At 57.0% G+C, this 25,098-nt stretch overlaps 1 protein-coding gene across 1 annotated transcript; it reads right to left on the reverse strand.

Annotated features, from left to right (window-relative positions):
- Window positions 1-320: 320 nt before the first annotated feature.
- On the reverse strand, window positions 321-25,080 carry TMEM132E (transmembrane protein 132E). Its single transcript, XM_058818037.1, has 9 exons — window positions 25,008-25,080; window positions 12,309-13,194; window positions 10,877-11,017; window positions 7,524-7,716; window positions 7,161-7,304; window positions 3,113-3,318; window positions 2,260-2,539; window positions 1,992-2,183; window positions 321-1,349 (listed from the first exon to the last, which is right to left on the reverse strand). Exons 1-9 carry the CDS (start codon window positions 25,078-25,080, stop codon window positions 321-323), a joined length of 3,144 nt encoding a protein of 1,047 aa, XP_058674020.1.
- Between the last annotated feature and the right edge of the window lie 18 nt (window positions 25,081-25,098).

The following is a 25,098-nucleotide window of genomic DNA, read 5'->3' on the forward strand; positions in this document are numbered from 1 at the left end:
GGGATCTCTCCCTTCTCCCAGGCCCTTCCCAGCAGGACCCCCAGCCTCCCCCTGCACACCCTGAGCTGTGACCCCATCCCCTGGGAGGCCACGCTGTGCTGCTGCTCCCCTGGGACACCCGCTGAGGAAAACTGAAACAAGGCCCCGCCAGAGGCGCCTTTGGAGGGGGTGAGGACGTGAGATGTGCGGAAGAAGGAGCCAAACGTGGGTGCCCGGCCCCGGGGAAGCGTGGTGGCGGCGTGGCACGGCGTGGCGTGGCATGGCACAGCGTGGCAGCCCCTCCCTCCCGCCCCGTCCCCGCTGCTGCTGCTGCCCCTGCGTTAAGCGATCTCCTTGATCCTGCGGATGTAGTTGTGGAGCTCCTCGGGGTCCTGCAGCCCCATGTCCTGGCACACCCACTCCAAGTCCTCCTCGTCGGCGATGGGGATGGAGTTGTAGGCCAGCTCGTCCGAGGGCATGGTGGCGAAGGTGGTGAACTTGACCCGCTTCCGCTTGGAGGTGGGCGAGTTGAGCGGGTCCTCGCTCTGGTCCCGCGTGGAGCCCCCCGAGGAGCCGTCCCCACGCCCGTGCACCTGGCTCTGCACGCTGGTCTGCGAGCTCCCACTGCTGTGGTGGTCCCCGTGGCAGCAGGTCTGCACGTTCTCCAGCGGGTTCCCCGGGCTCTCGGGCTGCGGGGAGAGGTCATTGTGAGCCCTCAAGGGCTGCCCGTTGCCCAGGAAGACCCAGTGGTGAGAATGGTCCATGTTGGTCTGGCCTTCCGGCGGGATGCGCTTGTGCCGGTACTTTAGCACAAAGACGATGCAGTTGATGAGGAAGACCAAGATGGCCAGGCAGAAGACGCCCAGCAGGGCGTACATGCCGATCTCCAGGTCCGTCAGCCCCCGCGTCACCTGCACGAAGCCGGTGGGGATGGTGGGGAAGTCCTCGGTGGGGTGGGACGCGCTGGACATCCGGCTGTCCTGGCTCGGCTCCGCCTTCCTGTCCACCTCTGCCCGCAGGGTGGTGCTGGCCCCGGGCTCCCCCAGCCCCGGCCTGCTGGACACGTGGTCATAGTCATAGGTGGGGTCCTCCTCAGAGCCAAAGTGGACACGGACAGTGGCCAAGGCTGTGGAGAGGACGCTCTTGCGCTTGGTCTTCTGGCAGCTCTCGCAGATGACCAGCTCGGCCCGCAGCAGCTCCCCCGCGCCCTCGCTCTCGGCCACCACCAAGGGGAACGCCCGGTCCTGGGTCACCGACACCACCTTCTCGTCCAGGCTGCTCACCACCAGGTTGTAGTCCTTGGGGTCGTACAGGGACAGGGGCGCCGTGGTGCCGTCGCTGTAGGAAATCCACAGGCTCAGCAGCGCTTCCTGCGGGACCAACACACGCACCGGTTGCCCAGCAGGAGGCCAGTCCCACCTGCATCCCTTTGTCCACCTCCCATCCACCCTTTATCCCTCCATAACCCATCTTGTTCCCACCATTCCCTGTTTTTTCTCCTCAGCCTGTTCTTCTCTCCACGTTCCCCGTGCTTGCCCAGGCTCAACCCAAATCCCAGGTGTGACTACCAGAGCTGGGCCAGGAGCTGTACGGGATTCCATCCCTACCTGTTGCCCAGTCCCACCTGCACCCCTTTGTCTGTCCCCCATCCACCTCTCCATCCAATCCACCCTTTATCCCTCCATAATCCATCTTGTTCCCACCATTCCCTGGTTTTTCTCCTCAGCCTATTCTTCTCTCCACATTTCTTATGCTTGCCCAGGCTCAACCCAAATCCCAGATGTGGCTCCCAGAGCTGTACAGGATTCCCTCCCTCCCCCTTTGTCCCCACAGTTGTGTCCTGTCTCCAGACTTGGATCACAGGTCTCTGTGAAGGTTTCTGGGGTGTTTTGGGGTCACCAGGGTGTTGTGAGGACAGTGGGTGCTGTGAGGGCTGGAGCGTGGGCAGGATTTGGGAGGAGGAGGCTGCACCCCAAGTTCCTCCCCAGGCCTGGATGCACCCCTGGCCTCACCTGCTTGAAGAAGCTCAGAGTTTGCTGCACGGACGTGCGGGCGATGATGGTGTGGCTGTTGCCAGGGCTGGGGTGGAGGGACAGCGAGAGGCTGGAGACCACCTGGGCCTTCAGGTCTGTGATGCTGACCTTCTCCTCCGCCACCGTCACCAGCGTCTCACCCAGCACTGCCTCCACCAGCGGGGACACCACCTGCAGGGGACAAGGTTCTGTCACCCCCTACCAGCCCAGCCAGGTTGGAAGAAGGGGAAAAGGTGGGCAGGGGTACCTTGAAGAGGGTGGTCCCTGGCTCCCGCCCGGCCAGCGTGGAGCTGTCCACCATGTGGGCCACTCGTGGGTCGTCCACACGCATGAAGTCGCTAACCAGGTCGGTGACCTCCACCAGCCAGTCCGGCCCCAGCATGGTGACCACCTGGCCTGTGCCCTCGGCCGCCGTGGTGTGGAATTGGGTGAAGACCTGCAGTGTGGAGTGCTGGTACTGCAGGGCACAGCCCCGGCTCTGCTTCCGCTCATCCTCATCCTCCTCGTGCTCGCTGTCCCGCACCGACCTGCGGGATGGATGGATGGACGGACGGACAGATGGATGAACAGGGCAGTGAGTAGGAAGTGCTGCCAAGCTCCCTGTATCATGGCTCCTCAGGCCCCCTCAGGAAAGGTGGCCAATCAGGGAAAAATGAAACGTCACCAAAAAATGGTGGCTCCAGGGCAAAAGATGCCCATTGTCCATGAAGGATTCAGGGGATTTAGCAGGACGTGGTAACAGCAGGGTCACCAGCATCTCTGCCCACTCAACAAATGAGAGGACAAGGTATCTCTGCTTGGGATGGACACCTGGACATCTCTAGACCTCAAAAAAGGGACTTGGGATCTTGGCTGTTCCCAGTTTCATCCAGGGAACTTTTGACCACTGCCAAGGAGGGATGTTCTCCACCAACCTCACTGTGAAATTTATTCCTTCCCCATAACTGTGTCCATGACCTCTCCCCTTTCCACCAAAGACCCCTGAGACACCTCTTTCCCCACCACCTTTAAAACCCCCTCATGAAGTAGCTGAAAAAGACAATTAACCCATGACCACCATCTACACCTTGCCTTCTCCAGGCCGGCTCCTCAGCACCCACCTCCTGTCCGGCAGGATGGGCACCCTCCAGCCCTTGACCTGGCTCAGCCGGGCGTCCGAGAGCTCGATGTGCAGGGGCAGTTTGGGCACCCACACCGTCATCTCCAGCGGGGCCGACAGGTGCTCGTAGGTGAAGGTGACCCGGGCGCTCATGGAGCCCCGCGACTCCTTCCCGCTGACAAAGACGTAGTCACAGCTGCTGGAAACCTGTGGGACAAGAGAGAGGGTGGGAATGGTCCTGTAGACATGGCAGAGATCATGGCAGGAAGAGCAGAATGTCACCTGGCATGAATCCAGTTCATGCCCCTGAAGCAGGGATGCTCCCTCCTCCTGGAGATCCTACTCAGAGGGAGATGCACACCTCATGTCCACCCTTCAAAATGTCCCTTGACCCAGGTCCTCCTGAGGCACAGATCCACAGATTCCTGTCCACCATGCAAAGTGTGCCCCAACCCACGTCCTCCTGAGGCACAGATCCACTTCCCCTGTCCACCATGCAGAGGTGGATCCACAGATCTATGTCCACCTTGACATAGGTCCTCCAGTCAGCCCTGACTCTCTCTCACCTCACCAAGAACCTCCACTTGGTGCCTCAGTTTCTCTTTGGCCCCCATGCTGATTTGTCCCTGAGCTAGAGGGACCTACGGATGCTTTACAGAGGTTGCAAATTGTTCAACCTGGAAATTTGCCCCAAAATCTCCTCCAGAAGAGGCAGCAAGCAGAGACCCATCTCATTCCTGTCCCCACCAATGCCTTGTTCCTGTCCCTCCTGCTCACTACAGAGCAGGATTCCTGTGATCTGAATGAATCCCCCTGAACCTCTTCTCACTCCTCCTCCTGTAATTCCCACTTATTCAAACGCCATTAGTGAAATCTGCTATAAAACAAACTCATCCTACAAGGGGGTCACTCATTACCACCTGCCTGAGCTAATTAAGGAGCTCAGGGGACACCAGGCCAGCATCTCCCAGGGTTTGAGCTCAGCTCACCAGCCAACAGCTCCTTCCCAGCCAGAGTGGCAGAAGACAACCCAAAGGGGATTCCAGCCTCTCATCCCTGTCAGGAATTGCATCTGATTTGTTGGATCCTGGGAAGAACAGAACCCGTTTGCTCAGCCAGCAGCACTGAGCACCTCAAGAGCTGATTTCCAGCAGTTGTGAATCCCTGGATTCTCTGATAGCTGATAAAGGGCTGAGGCCAGGCTGCAGGTGGCTGACAGTGGTGGTGACAGCATCCCTGTCTCTCTCCCAGCCTGTTCCAGGAGCATCTCTGGGCAACCAGCGCAGGAACCTTGCTTTTCTGAGCCCACAGCAGGATTTGACTTCTACAACAGCTCCAGGAGCTCAATGCACAGTGTCCACAGTCCCCTGGGGCTGGTGGAGGAGGCAGAGCCCTGGATCTGAGCTCCTGGGCCCAGGAGGGAAGGGCGATGCAGGATGGTTTGTTCCTTGTCTTCCTATCAGAGGTACCAGCTCAGCAAGTCTGACAAGACAATCTCATCCGTGGCGAGGCAGCGCCTGAATAAAGATGAGCTCCCAGGTGAATCCTGCAGCAGAGGATCTCTGGATATTGTGCCATTTATCACAGTAAACACGATGGGCTCTGCCTGCGTTGCCTCGGCTAATAAACCCCCCGGCACCTCCTTCTGGGCACCACTTGCTCTGCAGCCACGAGGGGGTTGAAACTATGACAACAAAAGGTCCCTGCACGCCAGGCCTGTCCCGAAGATGGAGTGAGTGCAGATTAGCTCGGAAATGAAGCTTGTTCGGGGAAACTTCCCGGATTTACGGCGAGCTGTCAGGAACACAGAGGCTGAGGGCTGCCTGGGCTCCCAGCCAAACACCACTGCCTCCACTGCTGTGGCCAGGAGTTCCCAGCTTGGCACGGGGACAGGCCTGGGATCAAGGGGACACACATGTTCTCCAAGGCCCCCAGGAGTGGGGAGAGCCACCATGGTGCTGGTGGTGGCTGTGGGTGAGCAGGGTCCCTGAGGATTGGTCCCGTTGAGCTCCTGGGGAGTTCTCAGGGGGATGTGGAGTGTGGGGTTCTCAGAAGGGTCACACACAGGTGAGGCTGAGCATCTCCCACTCCCTGTGTGACCCTCCACAGCCCACAAGATCACCACGCATTTTAAAAATAGGGGGTGATTTCCATACTACCCCGAGTGTCCTCCTGTACACCTTTGTCACCACAGAAGGGGATGAGCATGACAACTCCCACTCATCCTCTCCCACCACATCCTTCAGAGCCATGTCCACACCGATCCCAGGACAAATCTCACGTTACACAAGAGAGCAACCACCAGGGAGCCACCCCAGAGTGGGCAGAGGCAGCTCCCCAGCCCGCCCTCACGTTAAATTATTTACAGTAACAGATAGCACATCCCACTCCATGAGCTGTGATTTATGGAGCAGGTTTAGAGCCCTGACACCGCAATCATACTCCCCGATCTCAGCAGGTAACTGAGAGCTCCCTCGGAAATGAAGCTCCAACACAAACACCAAATAACTCAGCAAGAAATGGCACAGGGCTCCAAGCAGGACGAGAGCCGGGGCCGGAGGGCTGCTCCCTGCATCATTCATCCCAGCTCCTGGGCATGTGCCTGCTCCCCCCAGGGCTGGGGACAGAGTGCCAATAGATTTATGAGCAGAAAGGCAGCACATTAAACAGTTTAAGTGTCTTGGAGTCCATCCTGAAGTGTATTATTGCTTCAGTGTTTTATCACGCTGGGGAGAACCAGGCTCCATAAATTAGAGCCGGTCCTGTAAATCCCACGGGTGTGAGTTTTAGTCAAGAACTTGGGTAAGCACTTTGGGGCACTGGGTGTCCCCCTTGGAGACCAAATCCCAGCGGGGACAGAGCTCTGCCATCACCCCTGTGGCAAAGAGGACAAGGGGCTACAGCACCCTGGAGAATCCAGACCCTTTCCCTGCCTCTGCCCAGCCCAGCAGAGCATGGAAAGGGAGAGCTGGCCGGGTGCACGCAGGGAGAGGGGTGGGAGGTGTTCAGGAGAAGGGAATGATGTCTGGGGGCGGATGGATGGATGGAAATGGTGGCAGAGTGACACGGGCAAGTGGGCAGATGGATTTATTCAGGGATGGAAAAATGTATATGGATGAACAGGGCTGGTGATGGGAAATTGGAGGGTTTGAGGATCGGGGGCTGCCTCAGGGCAGGGACAGGGAGAATTTGGCATTTGGCCTATCAGCACCTCTCCCACCTGGATCTTCCCCCTCAGCTCCCCTTTTCCTGCCATCATTCCCATCTCACCAGTCCCCTGATCCAATCAGGACATCAATGTCACTCAAAGCCTGAGTGCCAGTGCTAATGGAAGCATGCAGCTCAGCCCACAGTGACAATATTTCCCCTTATCAGCTCTAAGTGTTGTGATAACCCATAGTTGCTGCTGCCAGCGTGGGAGTATCCTATGGCCTCTCTGGGGACAGTGACAAAATGTCTTGTCCTTCTCCCAACAGATCCCAGGGAGAAGCTTGCACAGACTTGTCACAGACATCCTTTATGAAAAATCCTTTCCTTAGGATTTTTTCTCCTGAGAATCTGTGAGGCCTCAGGAACAAAATGTAAACATTGATTATCTGCTGCTGTGGAATGCAACAGGTGGATCTTTGATTGGTCCATGTTGGTTGTTTCTAATTAATGGCCAATCACAGCCCAGCTGGCTCGGACAGAGAGTCCGAGACACAAGCCTTTGTTATCATTCTTTGCTATTCTATTCTTAGCTAGCCTTCTGATGAAATCCTTTCTTCTATTCTTATAGTATAGTTTAATGTAATATATATCATAAAATAATAAATCAAGCCTTCTGAAACATGGAGTCAGATCCTCATCTCTTCCTTCAACCTAAGACCCCTGTGAACATGGTCACACAGACTGGAGCCACCAAGGGGCTGACACTTGGTTTGGGTGGGGTTGTGAGCCACATCAGCTCAGCCACCAGCTCCAGCCCAGGGTGCTGTTGGGGCCAGCACTCCTGGAAGAACCCCAGCCACTCATGAGGGCCGCAAGACCCCCCCATTCCCCACACCCACCTTGATGATGTCCTCATTGTTGGACTTGCACTCCACCATGGCCGAGACATCCACGATGTCGCCGCTGAGCTCGATGGCAATGACCTTCACGGGAATGGCCACCGTGCGCCCCGTCAGGATGGCTGTGTTGATGATCTCCGTGTCCTGGGGGCGGCATGGGGAGGGCACCATCGTGTTAGAGGGCAGAGGAGGAGCTGGGTGTGGGTGGGATGGATGGGGGATGGATGGATGGATGGATGGATGGATGGATGGATGGATGGATGGTCGGTCATACAGATGGAGGGATGGAGGGATGCTATAGGGCATGTGGTCAATCCATCTACCCTCAAAGCAGGTAACAACAGAGGGCAGGAACCTGCTCACCATGGCCAGGGGCACGATGGCCCTGATATCCCTCTGGATGACCGTCAGCTCCGTGACCACCTTCTCCAGGTCGGGCGGGGGGTTGCGGCCCCGGTAGTCGATGTGCCACATGATGCGGCGCGTCACTGACTGGCTCGTGAAGTTCTCCATCTCGAAATCCAGCTGCATGATCTCAGATGAGGAGTCCCCATCCCTGGGCAGGGGGACAGGAGGAGGGGACATGGTCAGGTGGCTGTCCCAGGTCCTACAGATGCCCTGGGATAAGCTCCAGGACATCAGAGTCCCCAGTGGGTGTCCTTGGTGTCCCCAGGCTGCCAAGGGGGACTGGCAGTGGGTGCCACCCAAACCCAGCAGCCCTGACACCATCTCTGCAGAGGCTGCTCCAATGGGATTCTGCAGATTCCCATGGGGATCTCCCCAGTGGGAGAGAAAAATGTTTTTCACCACCTCCCCCAGCAGGACAAAACAGCCTCATCATCTCTGCCAGGTCTGCTGGGTGACATTGCAGGGTGGACAGCGGGTGGCTGCAGGTGCTGGCCTTGTCTCCCTGACTCCATCTTCCCAGCAGTGTGGATGGATTTACTGCTCCTGCCTGGACACTCAGGTCAGATGCCACACCCAGAACACTCAGGAGTGACAAACAAGTGTCAACACATGAGCTCAGCCCGAGCTGGTGACTCTACAGGCTTTTCCAAGGGGATCCCAGAGGGAAACTGAGTCACGGGAGAGTTTCAAGCCCACATAGCAGGTGGGACAGCACTGAGCTGGGACATGGGACAGGGCTGTGCCCAGCCTGTGAGGGAGGATGGGCAGGGGACAACAGCCCAGGACCATCAGCTCAGCAAACACACACAAATTAGTGCTAGGGCTGAGGACAGCAGGACATGGAGCTAAAGGACAGGGTGGACACCACCTCTGGGGTGTCCCCAGGGCAGGACATCATGGCTTGGACACAACCTCACAGCCACAGCATGAATTATTCCTACACCCCATCCCTACAATCAAACCCCCACAGACCTGATCCTGCCCTCTCAGCCCTGCAAATCCTTGGAGTGATGCAGGGTTCAACCCTACCCCATCAAACTTCACTGCTCCCCAAAAGCTGAACACCCCCAGAGGAAATCCCAGAGCCCCCACAAACCACAGCAGTGGTAAAAGCCCCCCGGAGCCAGCGAGGAGGGGAGGGAAAGTGAAATTCCAGTGGGAGGGAAGCCAGGACTGGCTCCAGTTTCATCTCAGTGCAGCAGCAATTGAGAAGGTCCCATCGATCTGGGGATGCAGGGCACAGCTGGGTTTCTCTCTGATCAATATCTAATGAGTGACAGGGAGCAGGGAGAGAGGAGAGCAAGAAGCTGGAGCTGCTCCAGGCCACGGCAAGCCCTGATCCCTTCTCTCTCATCCCACAGCAGCTGTGATGGGCTTTGCAGTGGAGCTGATCCACAGGGGCTGGTGGGGTCTCGCTCTGCCCCAAGGCAGCTCTGGGCTTCAAGAGGAATCACTAAAGGGCACAAGGTTTAAAAAGAAGATTTGGCTGCTCTTCTAAAGCTAAGGGGGAAGAGGCAGGTCCAAAGGCAAAGCAGAGCCAGAGGTGGTGTGGCAGTGGGACTCCTCGATGTGGGGTGCCCCAAGGTGTCCCAGAAATGCTGCCAGGCCTAGCCACCATCCCCTGCCCTCCCCCAGCATCACCTGCTCAGAACAGGCAGGAGCCAGGCTGCCAGCATTGAGGGAACAATTGAGGATGCAGCTCCTGGGATGTAAAACACCCCAAATTGGCCATTCTGACCCCAAAAATCAGGATTCACAGCCCCTCTCTGCACAGCCAGCACTGCCAAAAGCCCCCAGGGCTCCAGTGAAGCAGCTCCTCTGTTTGCACAGCCTGGAGGGCAACACGGCTTGGAGTCATTCATCCTCTCCATTCCGTTAATATTTGATGGAGTTGTTTGTCTAAAAGGTGATTGTAATCACTTTAAATTCCTCCCCCGTCTCTAACCTTTGCAGGCTGATTGGAAGCAGTGCTGGCAGCGGGAGAGGGGGAAGGGGGACAGGATCCTGCTGCTGGCAGCTCTGCTCTCTGTGCTGTGGGGTGGCCGTGCAAGGGACAGGAGGCTGGTGGCCCTGGGGACTCTCCAGGATCAGCCATGAGGCCAAGGCTGATTTACCCGCCTATGGTTAGGGTTACACCTAGAGTTAGGGCTTTTAAATCAGAAAGACCAGAGTTCCAGGCACACTGCAGCTGCCAAAGGAATCACAAAAGTATCACAAAACTGCCACAACTTGGCTGCCTCCATGGCTTTTTCCTTGGAACCCCTAGCCCAGGGCTTCTTTTACTGCCTAAGGTTAGGGTTACACCGAGGGTTAGGGTTATGCCTAGGATTAAGGTTTTGAAACCACAAAGTCCAGACTTCCAGGCACACTGCAGCTGCAAAAGCCATCCCAAGGGGAACTCAAAACTGCCACAACATGCCTTCCTCCACAGCTTTTTCCTCGGAAACAGCCTTAGCTGGTGTTGGTTTTTTGGGTGCATTTTGCAAGCAGCAAGATGGGTTGAAGGAAAATTTGCTCTCCTGGTAAGAAATTGGTTCTGCAGGGCTTTGGAGGTCACACCAGGGCAGGCAGAGCTGAGGAGATCTTTTTCCAAGAGATTGGCCCCAGATTTGCTCAGAGGACAGAGATGTGGGCAGATTTCCATAGCAGAGGACAGGAATGACTTGAGCACATCCCATTGCTATAACCCAGCTCCTGGAGACCCTTGTGTCCCTTTCTCCAGGGCACAGTGACAGAGACATCACTGTTGTTTTCCAGCACTTTAGAATCTTTCCTGCTGCTGTTTTTGACCCCATGCCATGCCCTGCCAGTCTCACATCTCCCCTTCAGGCTGAGAACCCTCTGAGGTCTCAGCTTGGCTTTGTGGTTCCTTTCTCCTTCAGATCATTCTCAACTCCATCTCCAGGGCTCTCCTCAGCTGCTCTTTCCCAGCATCTCAGGAATGTGTGAGCAGGGCAGAACTGCCTGTCTCAGGTGCTGACTGGGATCCTGCTCTCCATCCAACACTCCTCCATCACTTTAGGGCTCAGATGGGACCTTTCCTTTCTCCCTTTCCTTCCCAGAGGATACACCAGGATAGCCAGCAAAATACTGCTGCCTCTCACAGCATTAAAACCTCATAAAAAAATTAAAATTCTTCCACCCCAGACTAAGGAATCTCCATAGCTTCACTACTCAGCCGTGAAACCTTCAGTTTAAATCCTCAGTTACCCTTGTGAGCACCCAGGTGGCACTGCAGCCACCCAGGGAGAGCTGCTCCAGGCCCAATCCCAGCACTGCCCTGGCATTCCCAGAGGAGCACCCCTTACCTGGGCCCGGCCCCATCCACCCTGGACACGTCCACGGTGGCAGTGGAGTGTTTGCCACCCGTCAGCAGCTCCGAGCTCACCAGCCACTGCCCGCTCCTGGACTTGGTGCTGAGCAGGTTCACACCTTTCTTGGCCTTCACCCTGCAGAGAGCAAGTCAGGGATGGATCCTCACCCTCAGGCACTCTTGGATCCCATGGCATGGGTGGAGTTTTTTCCCTGATCCCTTCAGGCTGTGGGAAGCTTCACCCAGGCTGGCAGCAGCAGCCCATTCCAGCTCCTGTTTCATGGCATTTTGTCCCTCCAGAAGGATTTTGGAGCCCCAGCCCCAGTGCTGACCCCAGGCATTGGGCACCCCTGGGGTGAAGGACAGGGGCACCTGGAGCATCACATCCTCCATTCCAGGGGCTCCCTGCTGGTCCAGAGGCCACAGGGACACTCGCAAGTGCCCTTTGAAGAGGTGTGGCCAGGGCTTGTGTCCCCATCTTTAGGCACACACAGTGATGGGGCCCCCCCTGCACACCTGCCCACACTGGGGTTCTCAGCACCTCCTGCCCACCACCCCATTCTGCTCCCACCTGGTTCTGGGGCAGGAGGAGGGGATATGGGGGACCACCCTCATTTCACAGTAGCCCCAAGGCTGTACCACATCTTCTCCCCAAAATGGCTGGGAATAAACCCAGAGCTGCTGGCAGGATCCCAGTGCAACTGGGAGCACTGGGAGAGCAAAGGCAGCAGTGCACAGTGGCAGTGCAGAGATGTCCTACATGGACAGCCTTCTCCTGCAGGAAGCTCCCCCTGCAAACCCACATTCCATGTGCTGCATTCAGAGGCCTGTGCTGCATTCAGAGGCCTGCAGGCCAGGAATAAAGCTCTGGATCAAAACCCTCCAGCAGAACTCGACTCCTTTCCTTCACCTCGTCTAAAGCCTCTCCACCAGAGGTAAACCTGAGCTCCTGCATGCCTGGACTTGTCCCAAGTGCCCAGCTGCAGCATCCAGCTAGGCAAAGGTGTCTCTGGGGTGAAACCACCACAGATCCACCTTTGGTCAAGCAGCAAGGGCCAGACGAGCCCAGGCACGTTCCATCTGGCAATATTGGTATTTAATTCCAATATATTGGCGCCCAACGTGGGGTAGCTTGACCCTGGGGATGGATCAGTCAGGGAAGAGACCCCTGAGGTAGCACACTCACTTTTTGCTGAAATATCCAGCCAGCCAAAGGTGTCTCTGAGGTGAAACCACCACAGCTGCCGCCATTGGTCAAGCAGCAAGGGCCAGACGAGCCCAGGCATGTCCCATCTGGCTATATTGGTATTTAATTCAAATAATTCCAGATATTCCAGACCCAGCCTCCAGCAGATCCTACAAACACCACACCCTCCAACAGCTGCTTTTCCTTATCAAAAGCAGTGGGCACAGCCCCAGGGCCTCACCTGAGGGTGAAGTGCTCCACCGTGGAGTTGGACATCAGGTAGAGGAGGATGCTCAGCACCTCCCCGGGCTTCAGGGGCTTGTCGGGCAGACGGATGAAGACGTTTCCATCCAGGTGATGCTCCTGCAGGGCGGGCCCTGGCGGGGGCTGCAGGAGGCTGACGCTGCCGATGCGCAGCAGCGGGTGCTGCGTGGGACCCTCGGTGCGGGCACCACCAACCCCACGGCGAGCATCCCCCAGGCACTGCCCGGCGCTGTCGGGGGCGTGCAGGGTGTAGTACAGCTCTGCCTGCTGGCTCTCCCCCTCCAGGCTCTCGGCGCTCTTCCTCCTGCCCAGCGGCACGGCCGAGGGGCCGAACCAGGCGTGGGGCAGCTCGGCCTGCACCAGGCACATGGCCAGGCTGCCCCGCAGCCGGCACGAGCTCTTGAGCTCGCGGGCGTCACGGAAGGCGTGGAGCCGCACGCACGGCAGCCGGTCCGTCACGTCGAAATCGTCCCAGTCACGACCGGCCACATAAAAGAGCACTTGGACCACGGGCTGGCTGGCCACCAGCCGGGGCTGCACGATGAAGGCGCGCACCTTCCAGTTGACGGTGAGGCGGTCGGGCACCTCCAAGGTGCTGGAGGGCTGCAGGTGCTCCTTGGGCAGCACCAGCCCCGTGCTGAAGGGCCCCAGGGTGACGTTGAGGACGGGCAGCTCCTTGGTCTGGAAGACGACGAAAGGCTCGGAGCGCTGCAGAGGGGCGCTGCCGTTGCCCGCAGGGCTGGCTCCCAGCTCCTTGAGGAAGAAGGCCAGGCGGGTGTTGGACAGGCGGTAGCTGACGGGCAGCAGGATGGCACCAGGGAGCTCGGCAGGCTCGGGGCTGGGGGCTGGGCCCTTGGCGTGGGCTGCAGAAGGGAGGGAGAGTTCAGGTTAGCATGGGCATCCCCTCTGGAACAGCTCCTGGGCAGGGAATGCTGAGCCAAGCAAGAGCAGAACAAGGAGGAGTTGGAGTTTCAGCCCCCCAAACCAGCAAGAGCCTGGCTGGGTTTCTGTGCTACAAACCAAAAGCCACAAACCCAGCCACAAACCCTGGCCGGGTTTCTGTGCCACAAACCCAGGAGCCTGAGCAGAGCCAAAGCCACCATCATGGGATTGGGTGTCCAGGGTGTGCTGAAGCCACATCCAGCCTCAGGTGGGGAGCCCAAAGCATTGTCATCTCATCTCCCATACCTTCTCAGTGATTTCTCACAGGCATCTCCTCACAGCACTGACTCCTTCTTCTTCACAGCCCAGCCAACAAACTCCAGCTCTCTCCTCACCCAGCTAACCCACTCTTTTGTAGCACTCATCCTCATGGGACACTGCTGTGGCCTGTTAAGGGCAGGCCTGTTCTTAATCTTTGGTGATTAGTACAGCTGCAACTCTTCAGGAGTGAGATAACCTTCTGCACTATCTTTATTTTCTTACATTCTATCCCCCCACACTGAAGCAGTGGTCACCCACCCCAGCACTGCCTGAACCAGCACAAACCCTTCCACAGAAACAGGACTGGCTTCATCCCAGCTCCATCCCTGCTTCCCAAGGCATGGATGCTGAGTTTCTCCAGAGGCTCATGACCAAAAGTTACACCCAGTTTAATTTTTGGCTGGCAGACCCCACCACATATTTATCATTATCATCAAGACTTTCTTTCTGCTTCCAGCTCCCAGATCACCCAGGGAAGGTGGTTAAATCAGCCCCCAGATCTGCTCTGTCTCCACACCCACCTTAAGGGTGGTGTCACAGCCAGTCTGTCACCTGCCATCCACCTAGGAGTGTCACCCACACTGTGATAAACCTGTCCCTGACCAAATTATTCCAGACCTGGTGGAAAGGTGACACAGATGATGTCCGTGCCACTTTGTGCAAACCCCAGCAGCACCCAGGACCCTTCAAAACTCCCCTTTTGTCTTTCATTTTGATCAATTTTGCCTTAAGAAAATAACTCCAGGGCTGCCCGAGCCCCTTGGAAGGATCTGGTTACCGCCCTGCAAGCAGAGGGGAAAACCCACGGAAATATTCCTGGGAAAGGCATTGTGCTGGCAGCTGTGGGAGCCTGGAAGGCATCTCAAGGTCTTTGCCTTCTCCAGCGGCTGCCAGGAACTCCCAGGAGGGCTGGATCTCCCCCGCTCCCCTCGGCTCCCCGCATGCCCCGTTCCCAGCACTGATTGCAGCCGCTCCCAAGCGGCTCCCGAGCGGCAGAGCCCAAATTACCGGTGTCAAACCACGGCGAGGAAAGGTGGGGATGTGACGGCTCCTCTCCCGGCAATCACTCAGTCCCGTTCCCCACTGGGGCTTTGCAGCGTGCCAGGACCCAGAGGAATTTTCCAGCCCTAAAAGTGCCTCTTTCCTCGGGCTCAAGGGATGCAGGAACCCCCAGCCCAGCCGCTTTCCTGGGGGCTCAAGGGATGCAGGAACCCCCGGCCCAGCTGCATTCCTTGTGCTCAAGGGATGCAGGAATCCCTGGCACAGCCAATTTCCTCAGGTTCCAGGGATGCAGGAACCCCCAGCCCAGGCAGGGAGGTCTCTGCTGCAGGGCACAGGGGAGTTAAGCAGCTTAGAGGGCTCATAAAAGGATTAGCACTGGATAGGGGACAGGCAGGATCCACATCCCGGGATGGAAGGTGTCCCAGAGCCAGGCAGAGAATTCCCCAGGGCTGTGGGAATGGTGGGGATGCGCTGCCACAGCTCCAGCCCCTGCCACCCCAATCCTGCTTGCTTTGCCTGTTTTCCCATCTCCTAGAGAGCCAGGAGGTGCAGGAGAGGTGCTAAATCCTGGAATGCACCCATGGGTGCCCCTCAGCTCAGTGACACCAGCACTGCTCCAGAACCAGCAGCTTTCTGCCCTCGTGGTTCATAGAAGTAGTTTTCTGCTGAAAGGTGAAGGTTTGCATCCTCCTGCCACCCCCAACGAGTAGAAAAGGGGATTTTTTTTTCCAAGTCATGAGATTATTTGAGGAAAAGGATCCGGCAGCTGGAGCGACGTGAACTGGACCCACTTGGGTACAGGGAAAGGGCTTTGCTCAACCCACACTGAAACAGCATCAGATTTCAGCCCTCCAAAACCTCCGGGGTTTGCAGCAGCATCAGGACATTTCACAGGGAAAACCCACCCAAAACCCACCCAAATCCCACCCAAATCCCACCCAGCTCACTGCCCAGCACAGCCCCAAGCAAATCCAGCCTTGAGGTGCTGCAGAATTTCTGGTGTCACAGGAGAAGCTCTGTGCCAGCCTGGTGAGCACCCAGTGCCTGCTGCGAGGGGCACCCTGTGTCACCCACCCTCTGTCACAGGGTTTGGGTGCCATTTATCCCCTCCAGCACCCAGCTCCTTCCTCCCTCCCTCCCTCCGTGGGGATTCTCTGCTGGATAATCAGGGTTGGTGTAGCAGGACGAGGAAAGCGTCTCCCAAACTCGTTTTGGTGCCACAATGGGGACAGGCAGGGTGGCCCTGCCAGCTGGGGCGGGGACAGGGACGGGGACAGGGCCAGGCTGCAGATTAATGGCATGGCCATGATTAGTCGAGCGCCGGCGGATTGGCGGCACCCAGGGAAGCGATTTCCTCCCCGGACAAAATGCATTTAAACGATGCTCTAATCTGCAGCCGGGAGGGGACGGGAGCGGCGCCTCCCTTGCCTGGCCCTAAACTAATCCCGACAGGAGCGGGTCTAACCCAGGCTGGAATTACAGCCAGAGGGAAAGAGAAGGGAGGCAGGAGGTGCGTGGAGCTGTGGGAAAGGGGGAATAGGGATAAATAAAACCGGAGGGAGAATAAAGGATGGAGGTCAAAGTGGCTGGACAGCAAGAGAACGGCTCCAGGATAAGGAAAAGGAAAAAGGAAAGGAAAAGGGGGAAAAAAGGAAAAGGGGGAAAAAAGGAAAAGGGGGAAAAAAGGAAAAGGGGGAAAAAAGGAAAAGGGGGAAAAAAGGAAAAGGGGGAAAAAAGGAAAAGGGGGAAAAAAGGAAAAGAAAAAAAAAAGGAAAAGAAAAAAAAGGAAAAAAAAAGGAAAAGGAAAAAAAGGAAAAGAAAAAAAAAGGAAAAGAAAAAAAAAGGAAAAGAAAAAAAAAGGAAAAGAAAAAAAAGGAAAAGAATAAAAGGAAAAAAAGGGGGAAAAGGGAAAGGGAAAAGGAAAAAAGGGGAAAGGAAAAAGAAGGAAAAGAAAAAAAGGAAAAGGGAAAAAAAGGAAAAGGGAAAAAAGGAAAAGGGAAAAAAAGGAAAAGGGAAAAAAAGGAAAAGGGAAAAAGGAAAAGAAAAAAAAAGGGGGGGAAGGGGGGGAAGGAAAAAAAAAAGGAAAAGGAAAAAAAAGGAAAAGGGAAAAAAGAAGGAAAAAGGAAAAGGAAAAGACCCAACAAAGAATGGTGCCTGGAAGGAGACAGGAAGGATGGACAGACAGCACAGCCCAGGAGTCTGCAGTCCCCACACCGCTGTCCCCAGCCCCTGCTTCCCTGTCGCCCCCGGGAGGGGAGGTGGCCTCAGGTCCCGCTCTGGCCGGCTCTGGGGGACAGAAGGGTTAAACCCTGCCGGCTGGCCGTGCCCTGCAGCCCCGCTGCCGCTGTGGTGAGCGGGATTTGCAGCACCTGACCTGCATTCCGGGTTGATTGGGCCGGCACTGAGGGGCCCATCTGGCCCTTGCACCCCGGCAGCTCGGCACGGGCAGCCAGAGCAGAGCTCTCCATCCATGCCTGGCACATCCCCGCTGCCCCGGGGGCTCCCCGGGCTGAGCAGCCACCCCCAGCCCCGCGGTGGGACGGGGCAGGACACCCCTGTGTCCCTCGGGAAGCTGGGGGGACCTGCCCAGATGTAAACACACACTGGTGACCCCTTTGTGGAGCCCCACATCTGCCCCGCCAGATGTGCCCCAGCCACGGAGCCAGATGTGCTGAGCTGCTCTGCCTGCCCGGGAGGGCACGTGGGGACAGGGGCAGCGCCCTCCTGCCCTGCCTGAATTCCCAGAATGGGAGAAAACAGCCCCAAAACCCCTGCACATCCTCCCAGCATCAGGGTGCTCTGTGAAAATCAATTCATCCTCGTGTTCTGCCAGGCCTGGGGAAGAGCTCAGAGCAAACCCAAACTCCTGCAGGGGATGGGAGGTGACAGTGCCATGTGAGGTGGCAAAGCCACCCCAGCAGAAACCTGCTTTGGTCAGCGCCCTCCTGCCCTGCCTGAAATCCCAGAACGGGAAAAAACAGCCCCAAAACCCCTGCACATCCTCCCAGCATCAGGGTGCCCTGTGAAAATCAATTCATTCTCGTGTTCTGCCAGGCCTGGGGAAGAGCTCAGAGCAAACCCAAACTCCTGCAGGGGATGGGAGGTGGCAAAGCCACCCCAGCAGAACTTGGCTGGGCTTTTAGGAAAAATCCAGGATGACATCATCACCATCATCTTGATCACCATCATCATCCCCACTCCTGATGCTGGGCTTGGCCAGCCTGGTGTAGAGGAGGACAGACAGACAGGATGGAGCCACAATCAATTACCTTCCCCTCCTGCCCTGAATCCCCAGAAAACAGGGCACAGGCAGAGTATCTCCATCCTGCTGCCTCCATCCCTGCTCCCACCTGCTCTCCTGAGGCTGAAGACCCTCCTTATCATCCTCCTCCTCCTGTTCCCCAGCAGCTTAGCCCAGCCCAGCTGTCGGCCTTGGATCACTGCAGCCACGCTCCAGGGGGGAATCTTGATCCTGGCTTATCCCCTGGGCCACAGCAGGGGCTCCCGGGGCTATATCCCCACTTATGGGGGGAAAGCACACAGGGAAAGCCCTGGAGAGGAGGGAGGGGAGGTTTGAGGTCAGCCCAGAGGGGTTCAAAGCTCTCTGGATGTTAATGGGTGGCACTGAGGGCTCAGAGAATCGATGGATGAACGCAGCTCCAGGGAATGTGGGACTCTCACAGCTCCTGCCAGGCTCCCGTGGTGTCCCAGCTGGGAACAAGGCGGGAGAGCTGTCCCTAAAGCAGCGGCTTGAGCTGCCATAGTGACAAAGCCACCCCAAATGCCCAGGGAGGGATGGAGGGGGTGTCACTGTCCCTGCCAGAGAGTTCCACCCCAGCTCCTGTGGAGGCATTTTGGTGCCCACCAGTGCTCCTCATCGCCAGCTCCAGTGACATTCCAGGGTGACAAGGTCACAATTTAGCCCTGAGCAGGGTGATAATGGCAGAACATACCCAGAGGAGTCAGTGGAGTGATGGATCCGCCCAAAACCCTGAGAACCAGGAGCCCCCAAAGAGGACATCCAGCACGGACCTCTCACTTCCCTTTGCTTGCACCCCATTCCCCTGAGCCTCCTGTGGATCCCAGGCCCAGCCCCAAAATCTGCTGGTTCAGACTTTGCCACCCCATCCATCAGGACCAAGCAGAAAGGGAAAACAGGGGTGGCAATGGCCCCAAATACCTGGGATGTGCCACATCTGGAGCTCCCACAGCTGGATGTTCCCACAGCTGGAGGTGGTCCCAGGGAAGGGTCAGGCTCAGACATCTCCCTGCCTCTCCGGGGAATCTCTTCCCTCCTCATCCCACAGCACTGACCCTGCCACCCTACATTCCCACCCCAGTGGGGTCAGTGCCTCCAAACACCCTAAAAACCAACAAAAAGGGAGAAAAGAATCATCCAAACCTCCACTAAAACTCAGCCAGCCCCAGCATGTGCCCCTCTCCACTCCACAATCCCAGGGTATAAAAAGAAAAGAGCCTGGAATTAAATACAAACCAAAAGCAGAAAATACAGAGAGACCCCTCATGGAAACCTCCAAAACATTCCCTGCAGCCAGAGCCTTGGAAATTGGTTTTGGTGACATAAATGACAACAAGCTCCCCCTTCCCTCTTGATGCATCCAGAGCCTCCATCTCCAGTCCCAGCTATTTGGAACTCAATTAAGTGAATAATTGTTACAAATGTGGAATCACCTTCCCCTGGCACACAGCGTGCGAAGAGCAGGATGCAGGGATGCTCCTGGAGCTGTCCAGGAGCTGTGGCAGGGATGAACTGGGAATTCCCATGGCTCTGAGAGGTTAAACTGCTGCCCAAAATCAGCCTGGGGTGGGAATTGAGTGGGAACTGGATGGGATGTGGAGTCCTGGGGTTGGAGTTCTGAGATTGGAGTCCTGGGAGCAGCAGGAATGGATTCTCTAACACAGAGCTGTACCTGGTGGGCTTTTCTTGTAGATCCCTGAGAATTCTCCCTCTCCCAAAAGTCCAACCTGGCTTTTCCATCAGCAGGACCAATAAAATCCAGTAACACTGATGGGACATATCCTGGGATATTTCTGGGGTGAGAAGCAGCATGGAGCAAAAGGGAACCATTCCAGCAGTGCTTCCCCCAGGAAATTAATAAAAGGGAATAAACAAAACAGGGGAAGAGAAAAAAACCAACAAACCAGAGACTTAAAGGAATAAATAAATATGGCCTAAATGGGATGTGCCGTGCAGAGGCGCAGCCTGCCATAAATTCCTGGAGCCAGCAAGGCTTTTACACAGCAGCTACTTTAGAGCAATTTCCACAAATCACACAAGGGACAGGCTGGGGGACAGGGAGGAGAAGGCCTTCCCAGAGAAGGGAGGAAAAAAAAAAAAAACCAAGAAATTAATTAAAAAGGAGGGATAAAAAAAGAACAGGTAAGTATATGGCTGATTATGAATGTCCAGAAAGGAAAGGGAGGGGAGATACCCTGGGATAAATGAGGCAGCCTTGAAGGTTTTGTGGGGCTGCTGGGCTGGGGGAGCCCCACAATGGGAGCAGCCCAGGTGGCTCCTCCAAAAATAACCCCTGGGGATGCAGAAATGGGGATCAGGGACAGGGACAGCAGCTCTCAAGGGACAAAAACCCAGTGTGGGGACAGAGGCAATGCAGGGACACCCCTGAGGCCACACGTCCTGCTTGGATCACCCCATCCCCTGTCTATCCCCTGCCAAAACCACCTGGGGAGCCAGAAATGGGAGTCAGGGACAGAGACAGCAGCTCTCAAGGGACAAACCCCCAAAACCCCAGTGCGGGGACAGAGGCAATGCAGGGACACCCCCAAGGCCACCTGTCCTGCTTGGATAACCTCATCCCCTCTCCATCCCTTGCCAGCAGGGCCAGGAGCAGGAACAGCCCTCCAGGACCTTCTGAACACTGAGTTTGTCCCCAAGCTGCCTCCCCAGCACTCCAGGCTGTGCCCACAACACCTTCCAGAAGGATTCCAGCTCATTCCTTTCCCTCTGGTGGTGCGCGGTGGAGCCGGATTCCATTCCAGAGGATTTCCCAGGGGAAATCCAGCCCCAGATCTCAGGTTTGGGGCCCAACATCAGCCCCAGACCCCCAAAAGCAGGGCTGGGAAGTGGTAGGAGCTCAAACACAGCTGGAATTCCTCCCCTTTCCCTGGCTCCAGGAGAGGAGCTGATCCCGCAGCCGCGCCGAGCCGGCAGCAGCAGGGATTGCATTTCCAACCTGATTTATCCTCCAGAGCAAAACCACAGCTTCTCCTTAAAGGAAAAAAAAAAGAAATGAAAAATTAATTCATTCTCGTGTTTTGCCAGTCCTGGGGAAGAGCTCGGAGCAAACCCAAACTCCTGCAGGGGATGGGAGGTGACAGCAACACGTGAGGTAGCAAAGCCACCCCAGCAGCACCTGCTTGGGCATTTAGGGAAAATCCAGCATGACAAATATTATCCACGTGGTGGGAAAATGCCCAGCAGAAGGTGACAGTGGCTTCATCAGAAGATGGAATTATCCCTGGTGGTGTTGTCCTCCAAAGGTGAGAGGGGACGAGGGACATGGGACAGGCCAGGAGCAGCAACAGGTCAGGGAGCAGCTCAAGGGAAAGGGAGAGGCACATCCCGAGGACCAACCTCTGCTGGCGGCACAGGTGACAGCCCAGAAATGTCCCAGCCCAGCTGGGCCACCCCCAAACGCGGCTGGAGGAGCCCAGAGCTCCCAAATTCCAATTAGGGGAGCTCCATCCTCCTTTTCCCTGGGGAATAGCAGCAGGACTGCCTCGCTCCACCCCACTGAACCATTCCTCCTTCTGCCACCACAACTCCCAGGGGACATCTCATCCCCTGGTGTCCCCAGCCCCATCCCAGCGTGTCCCACATCCCTGCCTGCCTGCCTGGGGGGCTGCTCGTTAGCAGAGCCACATATTTAATAATAAAAGCTTCTGATTAGATTAGCAAGAGTGACCTTTTCCAGATGGATGGGACGCTCCTGCGGTGGCAGTGACAGGCGCCACGCGGGAGGGGACACCCAGCAACTCGCACACACCCAACATTATTTTGGCCAGGCAGTGCAGGAGCCAAAAAAAAATCAAAATTGTGCTGTCTAAGCAGCTCTCCCCTCACCCACCATCCCCCAGGGTAATGCCACATCCCCCTAACTTCCTCCACAACAGGCTCTGGAGCTGGGATGTGCTGATGGAACACTGGGGATGCTCTGCAGGATCCTCAGTTTCCCCCTTTTTTTGTGTTTTTTAGGGTGCAGAGGAGCTGGGAGAGGGATCTCACCAGCTGGAGCGGTTTAAATAGTAGCACTTTAAAAAGAAATTCTCAAGGAAATAGCCTTGAGATGAAACAAATTCTCAAGGAATAGGTTTCCAAAAATTCCTGGGCAATCCCCAGCCAGGGGGTGCTGCCACCCCATCTCCTGCCTCAGTTTCCCCCAAAAGGACAGGTCTGGATGAGGACTAAACCCTGTGGCTGGTGCTCCCCAAAATCATTGTTCAATTATATCCTTCAACCTTTTCCCTTCTCTCAAAAACACCAATAGGGCAAAAGGGGGAGAAGAAAAGAATTTCCCAAGGGGGAAATTCAACTTCATACCCTTAAATCTCAGCATCTGGCTGGCATTTCAGGTATTGGGGGTTTGGGGGAGCTGGAGCGGGTTTTGGGGTCACACACGGGCACTCCAGAGCTAAAATCCAAAAGGAATATCCCTGCACATCCCCTTTTCTGTGGCATCAAGGTAAAACTTGTGCCACGTTAACCCAGAGGCCGGGTCCTCCCCTTTACCCACCCACCAAAAATCCCATTGCCCTTCGTGCTTCTGGGAATGCTCATCCCAAAATCTATCCTGGGGGGCTGAAAACCCCGGGAGGGGTTCCCGGGGCACGTTCCCGGTGTTCCCCGAGCAGAGGCGGGTGTAGGTTCCCGGTTCCAAGTTATGGCACATCTCCACCTGCTGGTGTGAAAACCCCGGAGCTGGAGCTGCTCACAGGGACGGGCACGGGGCTTGTTTGGGGTGTGTTCCCCGCTGGGTTTGGGGTGTCCTGGCTGGAGACCCCGGCAGGGATGGAGCCCTGGAGCAGCATCCTGCTCCTCCAGGATCCCACTGGTCTGGGGTGCAGGGGGAGCCAGGGATGGGATGGGATGTGGGATCCAGCACACAGGATCCCAAACCTGCCTGGAATTCTGGCACAGGATCACCCCAGCAGAGCCTCCAGGCTGTTTGGGAGCAGGGAAACTGAGGCACCATCCTCCAGGGAGCCCTGGAGCAGCATCCTGCTCCTCCAGGATCCCACTGGTCCGGGGTGTGCAGGGAGCCAGGAATGGGATGGGATGTGGGATCCAGCACAGGACCCCAAACCTGCCTGGAATTCTGGCACAGGATCACCCCAGCAGAGCCTCCAGCTCGTTTGGGAGCAGGGAAACTGAGGCACGCTGCAGGGAGCTGAGGGAAGAGGAAGAGTCCATCTTCAACCCTACAGACAGATGAAATCATCCCACAAACCCACAAATCCCCCCGTGCTGCATCCCAACAGGTCCCAGCACAACTGCACCGAGCACACACCACCAGCATTCATGCTCCACATGTCTGTCTGTCCATCCTGTGGCCATCCCACCCCAGAAATTCCCCCAAAAAACCCCCAAAAATCCCAGTTTCTGTGAGCAGCTGATCTGGGGCCTCGGCCAAGCAGCTCCGGGGAGCGAGGCTGGCACGGAGGGCTGCTCCTAAATAAAAAACAAGGGAAAAAGGGGAAAAGGGAATGAAATCCTGCAAGCAGGAGAGGCAGGTACTGCTTCACCACGGGCTGACCCCACCACCAGCCCGAGCCCTTTGGAAGGAGCTCTGGAGAATCAGGAGCTCTCCGTGGCTTTTTCCTCCTCCCTCCGAGACCTTTATTTGGCCACGAAAGGCCAGAGAGGGCAGCTGAGCGTCCTGGAAGGGGAATAAAAACTCCTGGCAGAGGTTTCCCTTCCCGTGGGCACAGCCCTGGCACAGGGCACCCTCACCCAGCTCACGGTGACATTGGGGACCCCCCAGTGATGGGGGACACATCCCCAGTGATGGGGACACATCCCCCAGTGATGGGGACACATCCCCCAGCCCAGGGGACACATCCAGGCCTGACCCTGAGGGTTTGTGGGGTCCCAGCAGCAATGGGGGATCAGAAATGCCCGGGAGGGGATGGGGAGCAGGGGGCACATCCAGCCCCTGCAGCAGAGGCCGTTCCCCACGGATCACATTCCCACAGCCCAGCCAGACAGCTGGATCTGCTCCAGGGTAATGGGGCAGGGGGAGATCCTGCTTCCCTCCCCAAGCTGGGGCTCCCAACGAGCTGTGCCAGCAAAGCCTGCCCGGGGAGCACCCCAGGAACAGTGTGGGGTGGGAACAGGGAGCTCTGCCACCCCCGAGGATGGATGCTACGGAAAGTTGTGGCTCCACAGCCTGGAGCATCCCTGCTGCTCCACTGGGATCTGGATTTCCAGGCTGGAAAACCCCTTCCATCCCCCATCAATGCTCCCAGTATCCCCCTCCTCATTATTTCACCCTCCTCAAGCTCCTACAGGACCCTCAGGTGCTGCAGATGCTGGGAGAGCCCCCAAAGTGCCTCAGCCATGGGCTGTTGGTGTCACACAGAGCCAGGCACGGTCCAGGGATCCCCGCAGCTCCTGGAGGGGTCAGTCGAGCTGGGCAGAGTCCCCAGGACACCCCCAGCTCCAGTGCCCCCCCCAGACTGCAAACAGCCCCCACTTTCTGCTTGGCCGGGCTGGGAAAAGCATCTGCGGCTGGGGCTCGATTTTAAATGGAAAGCATCCACAAAAATCATTCCTGGAAGCCAGCCCCGTGTCCCTGGGGCTGTGTGACCCCTCGCTGGCCCATCACAGTCCCCAGCAGCAGGTGCTGTCACCAGGACAGGCCGGGATGTCACCGCGGCGCTCGGGATGCGATCAGAGCCAGGGGCTGCAGGGCCCCCAAACCCACGGGAGGGAAGGGGGGGGATGCCAGGGGCTGCACCCCCACCCCAAAACGCTGCCAACCCGGGCAGAGCCTGCCCAGCAACTCATCACAGAGCAGGGAAGTGTCTGGGTGGGGGTCTGGGGGATCAGCGAGTGGATAATAGCGGATAAACCCCTGATCCTGCCGCTAAAGCAGCTCTGCATTAAGGAGACAAGACTCGGGGAGGGAACGGGGGGGGGGGGGGGTCAGGGGACACCCCCTCGGCTGGCGTGTCCCCCTGCCACCCTGCTGGCAGCCCAGCCCGCTCACAAGCACAAGCTGTCATTTTATTAAGCCAGCAATAAACTCTATAATCTTCACCCATTCGGCTTTGGGGGGCCACGGGGAGGGGGTGGCCGTGGGAGGGGGGACACGGAGGGACACGGAGGTGCCCCGGGGGTGGGGGGGCAGATGGTGCAAAGCCCCGTATTGCAGGCACGGATAAAATAGAGATGTATTTGTAAATATTGCCCCCCCCTGCCAGCACTTACCGGGGAGCAGCAGGGAGCACAGGCAGCAGAGCAGCGCGGCCGGTCCGGGCAGCATCTTCTCCAGAGAGGCCATTGCAAGGTGGGGGACAGC

This window comes from Ammospiza caudacuta, chromosome 20 (assembly GCF_027887145.1).
Source record: "Ammospiza caudacuta isolate bAmmCau1 chromosome 20, bAmmCau1.pri, whole genome shotgun sequence".
NCBI classification, from domain to species: domain Eukaryota; kingdom Metazoa; phylum Chordata; class Aves; order Passeriformes; family Passerellidae; genus Ammospiza; species Ammospiza caudacuta.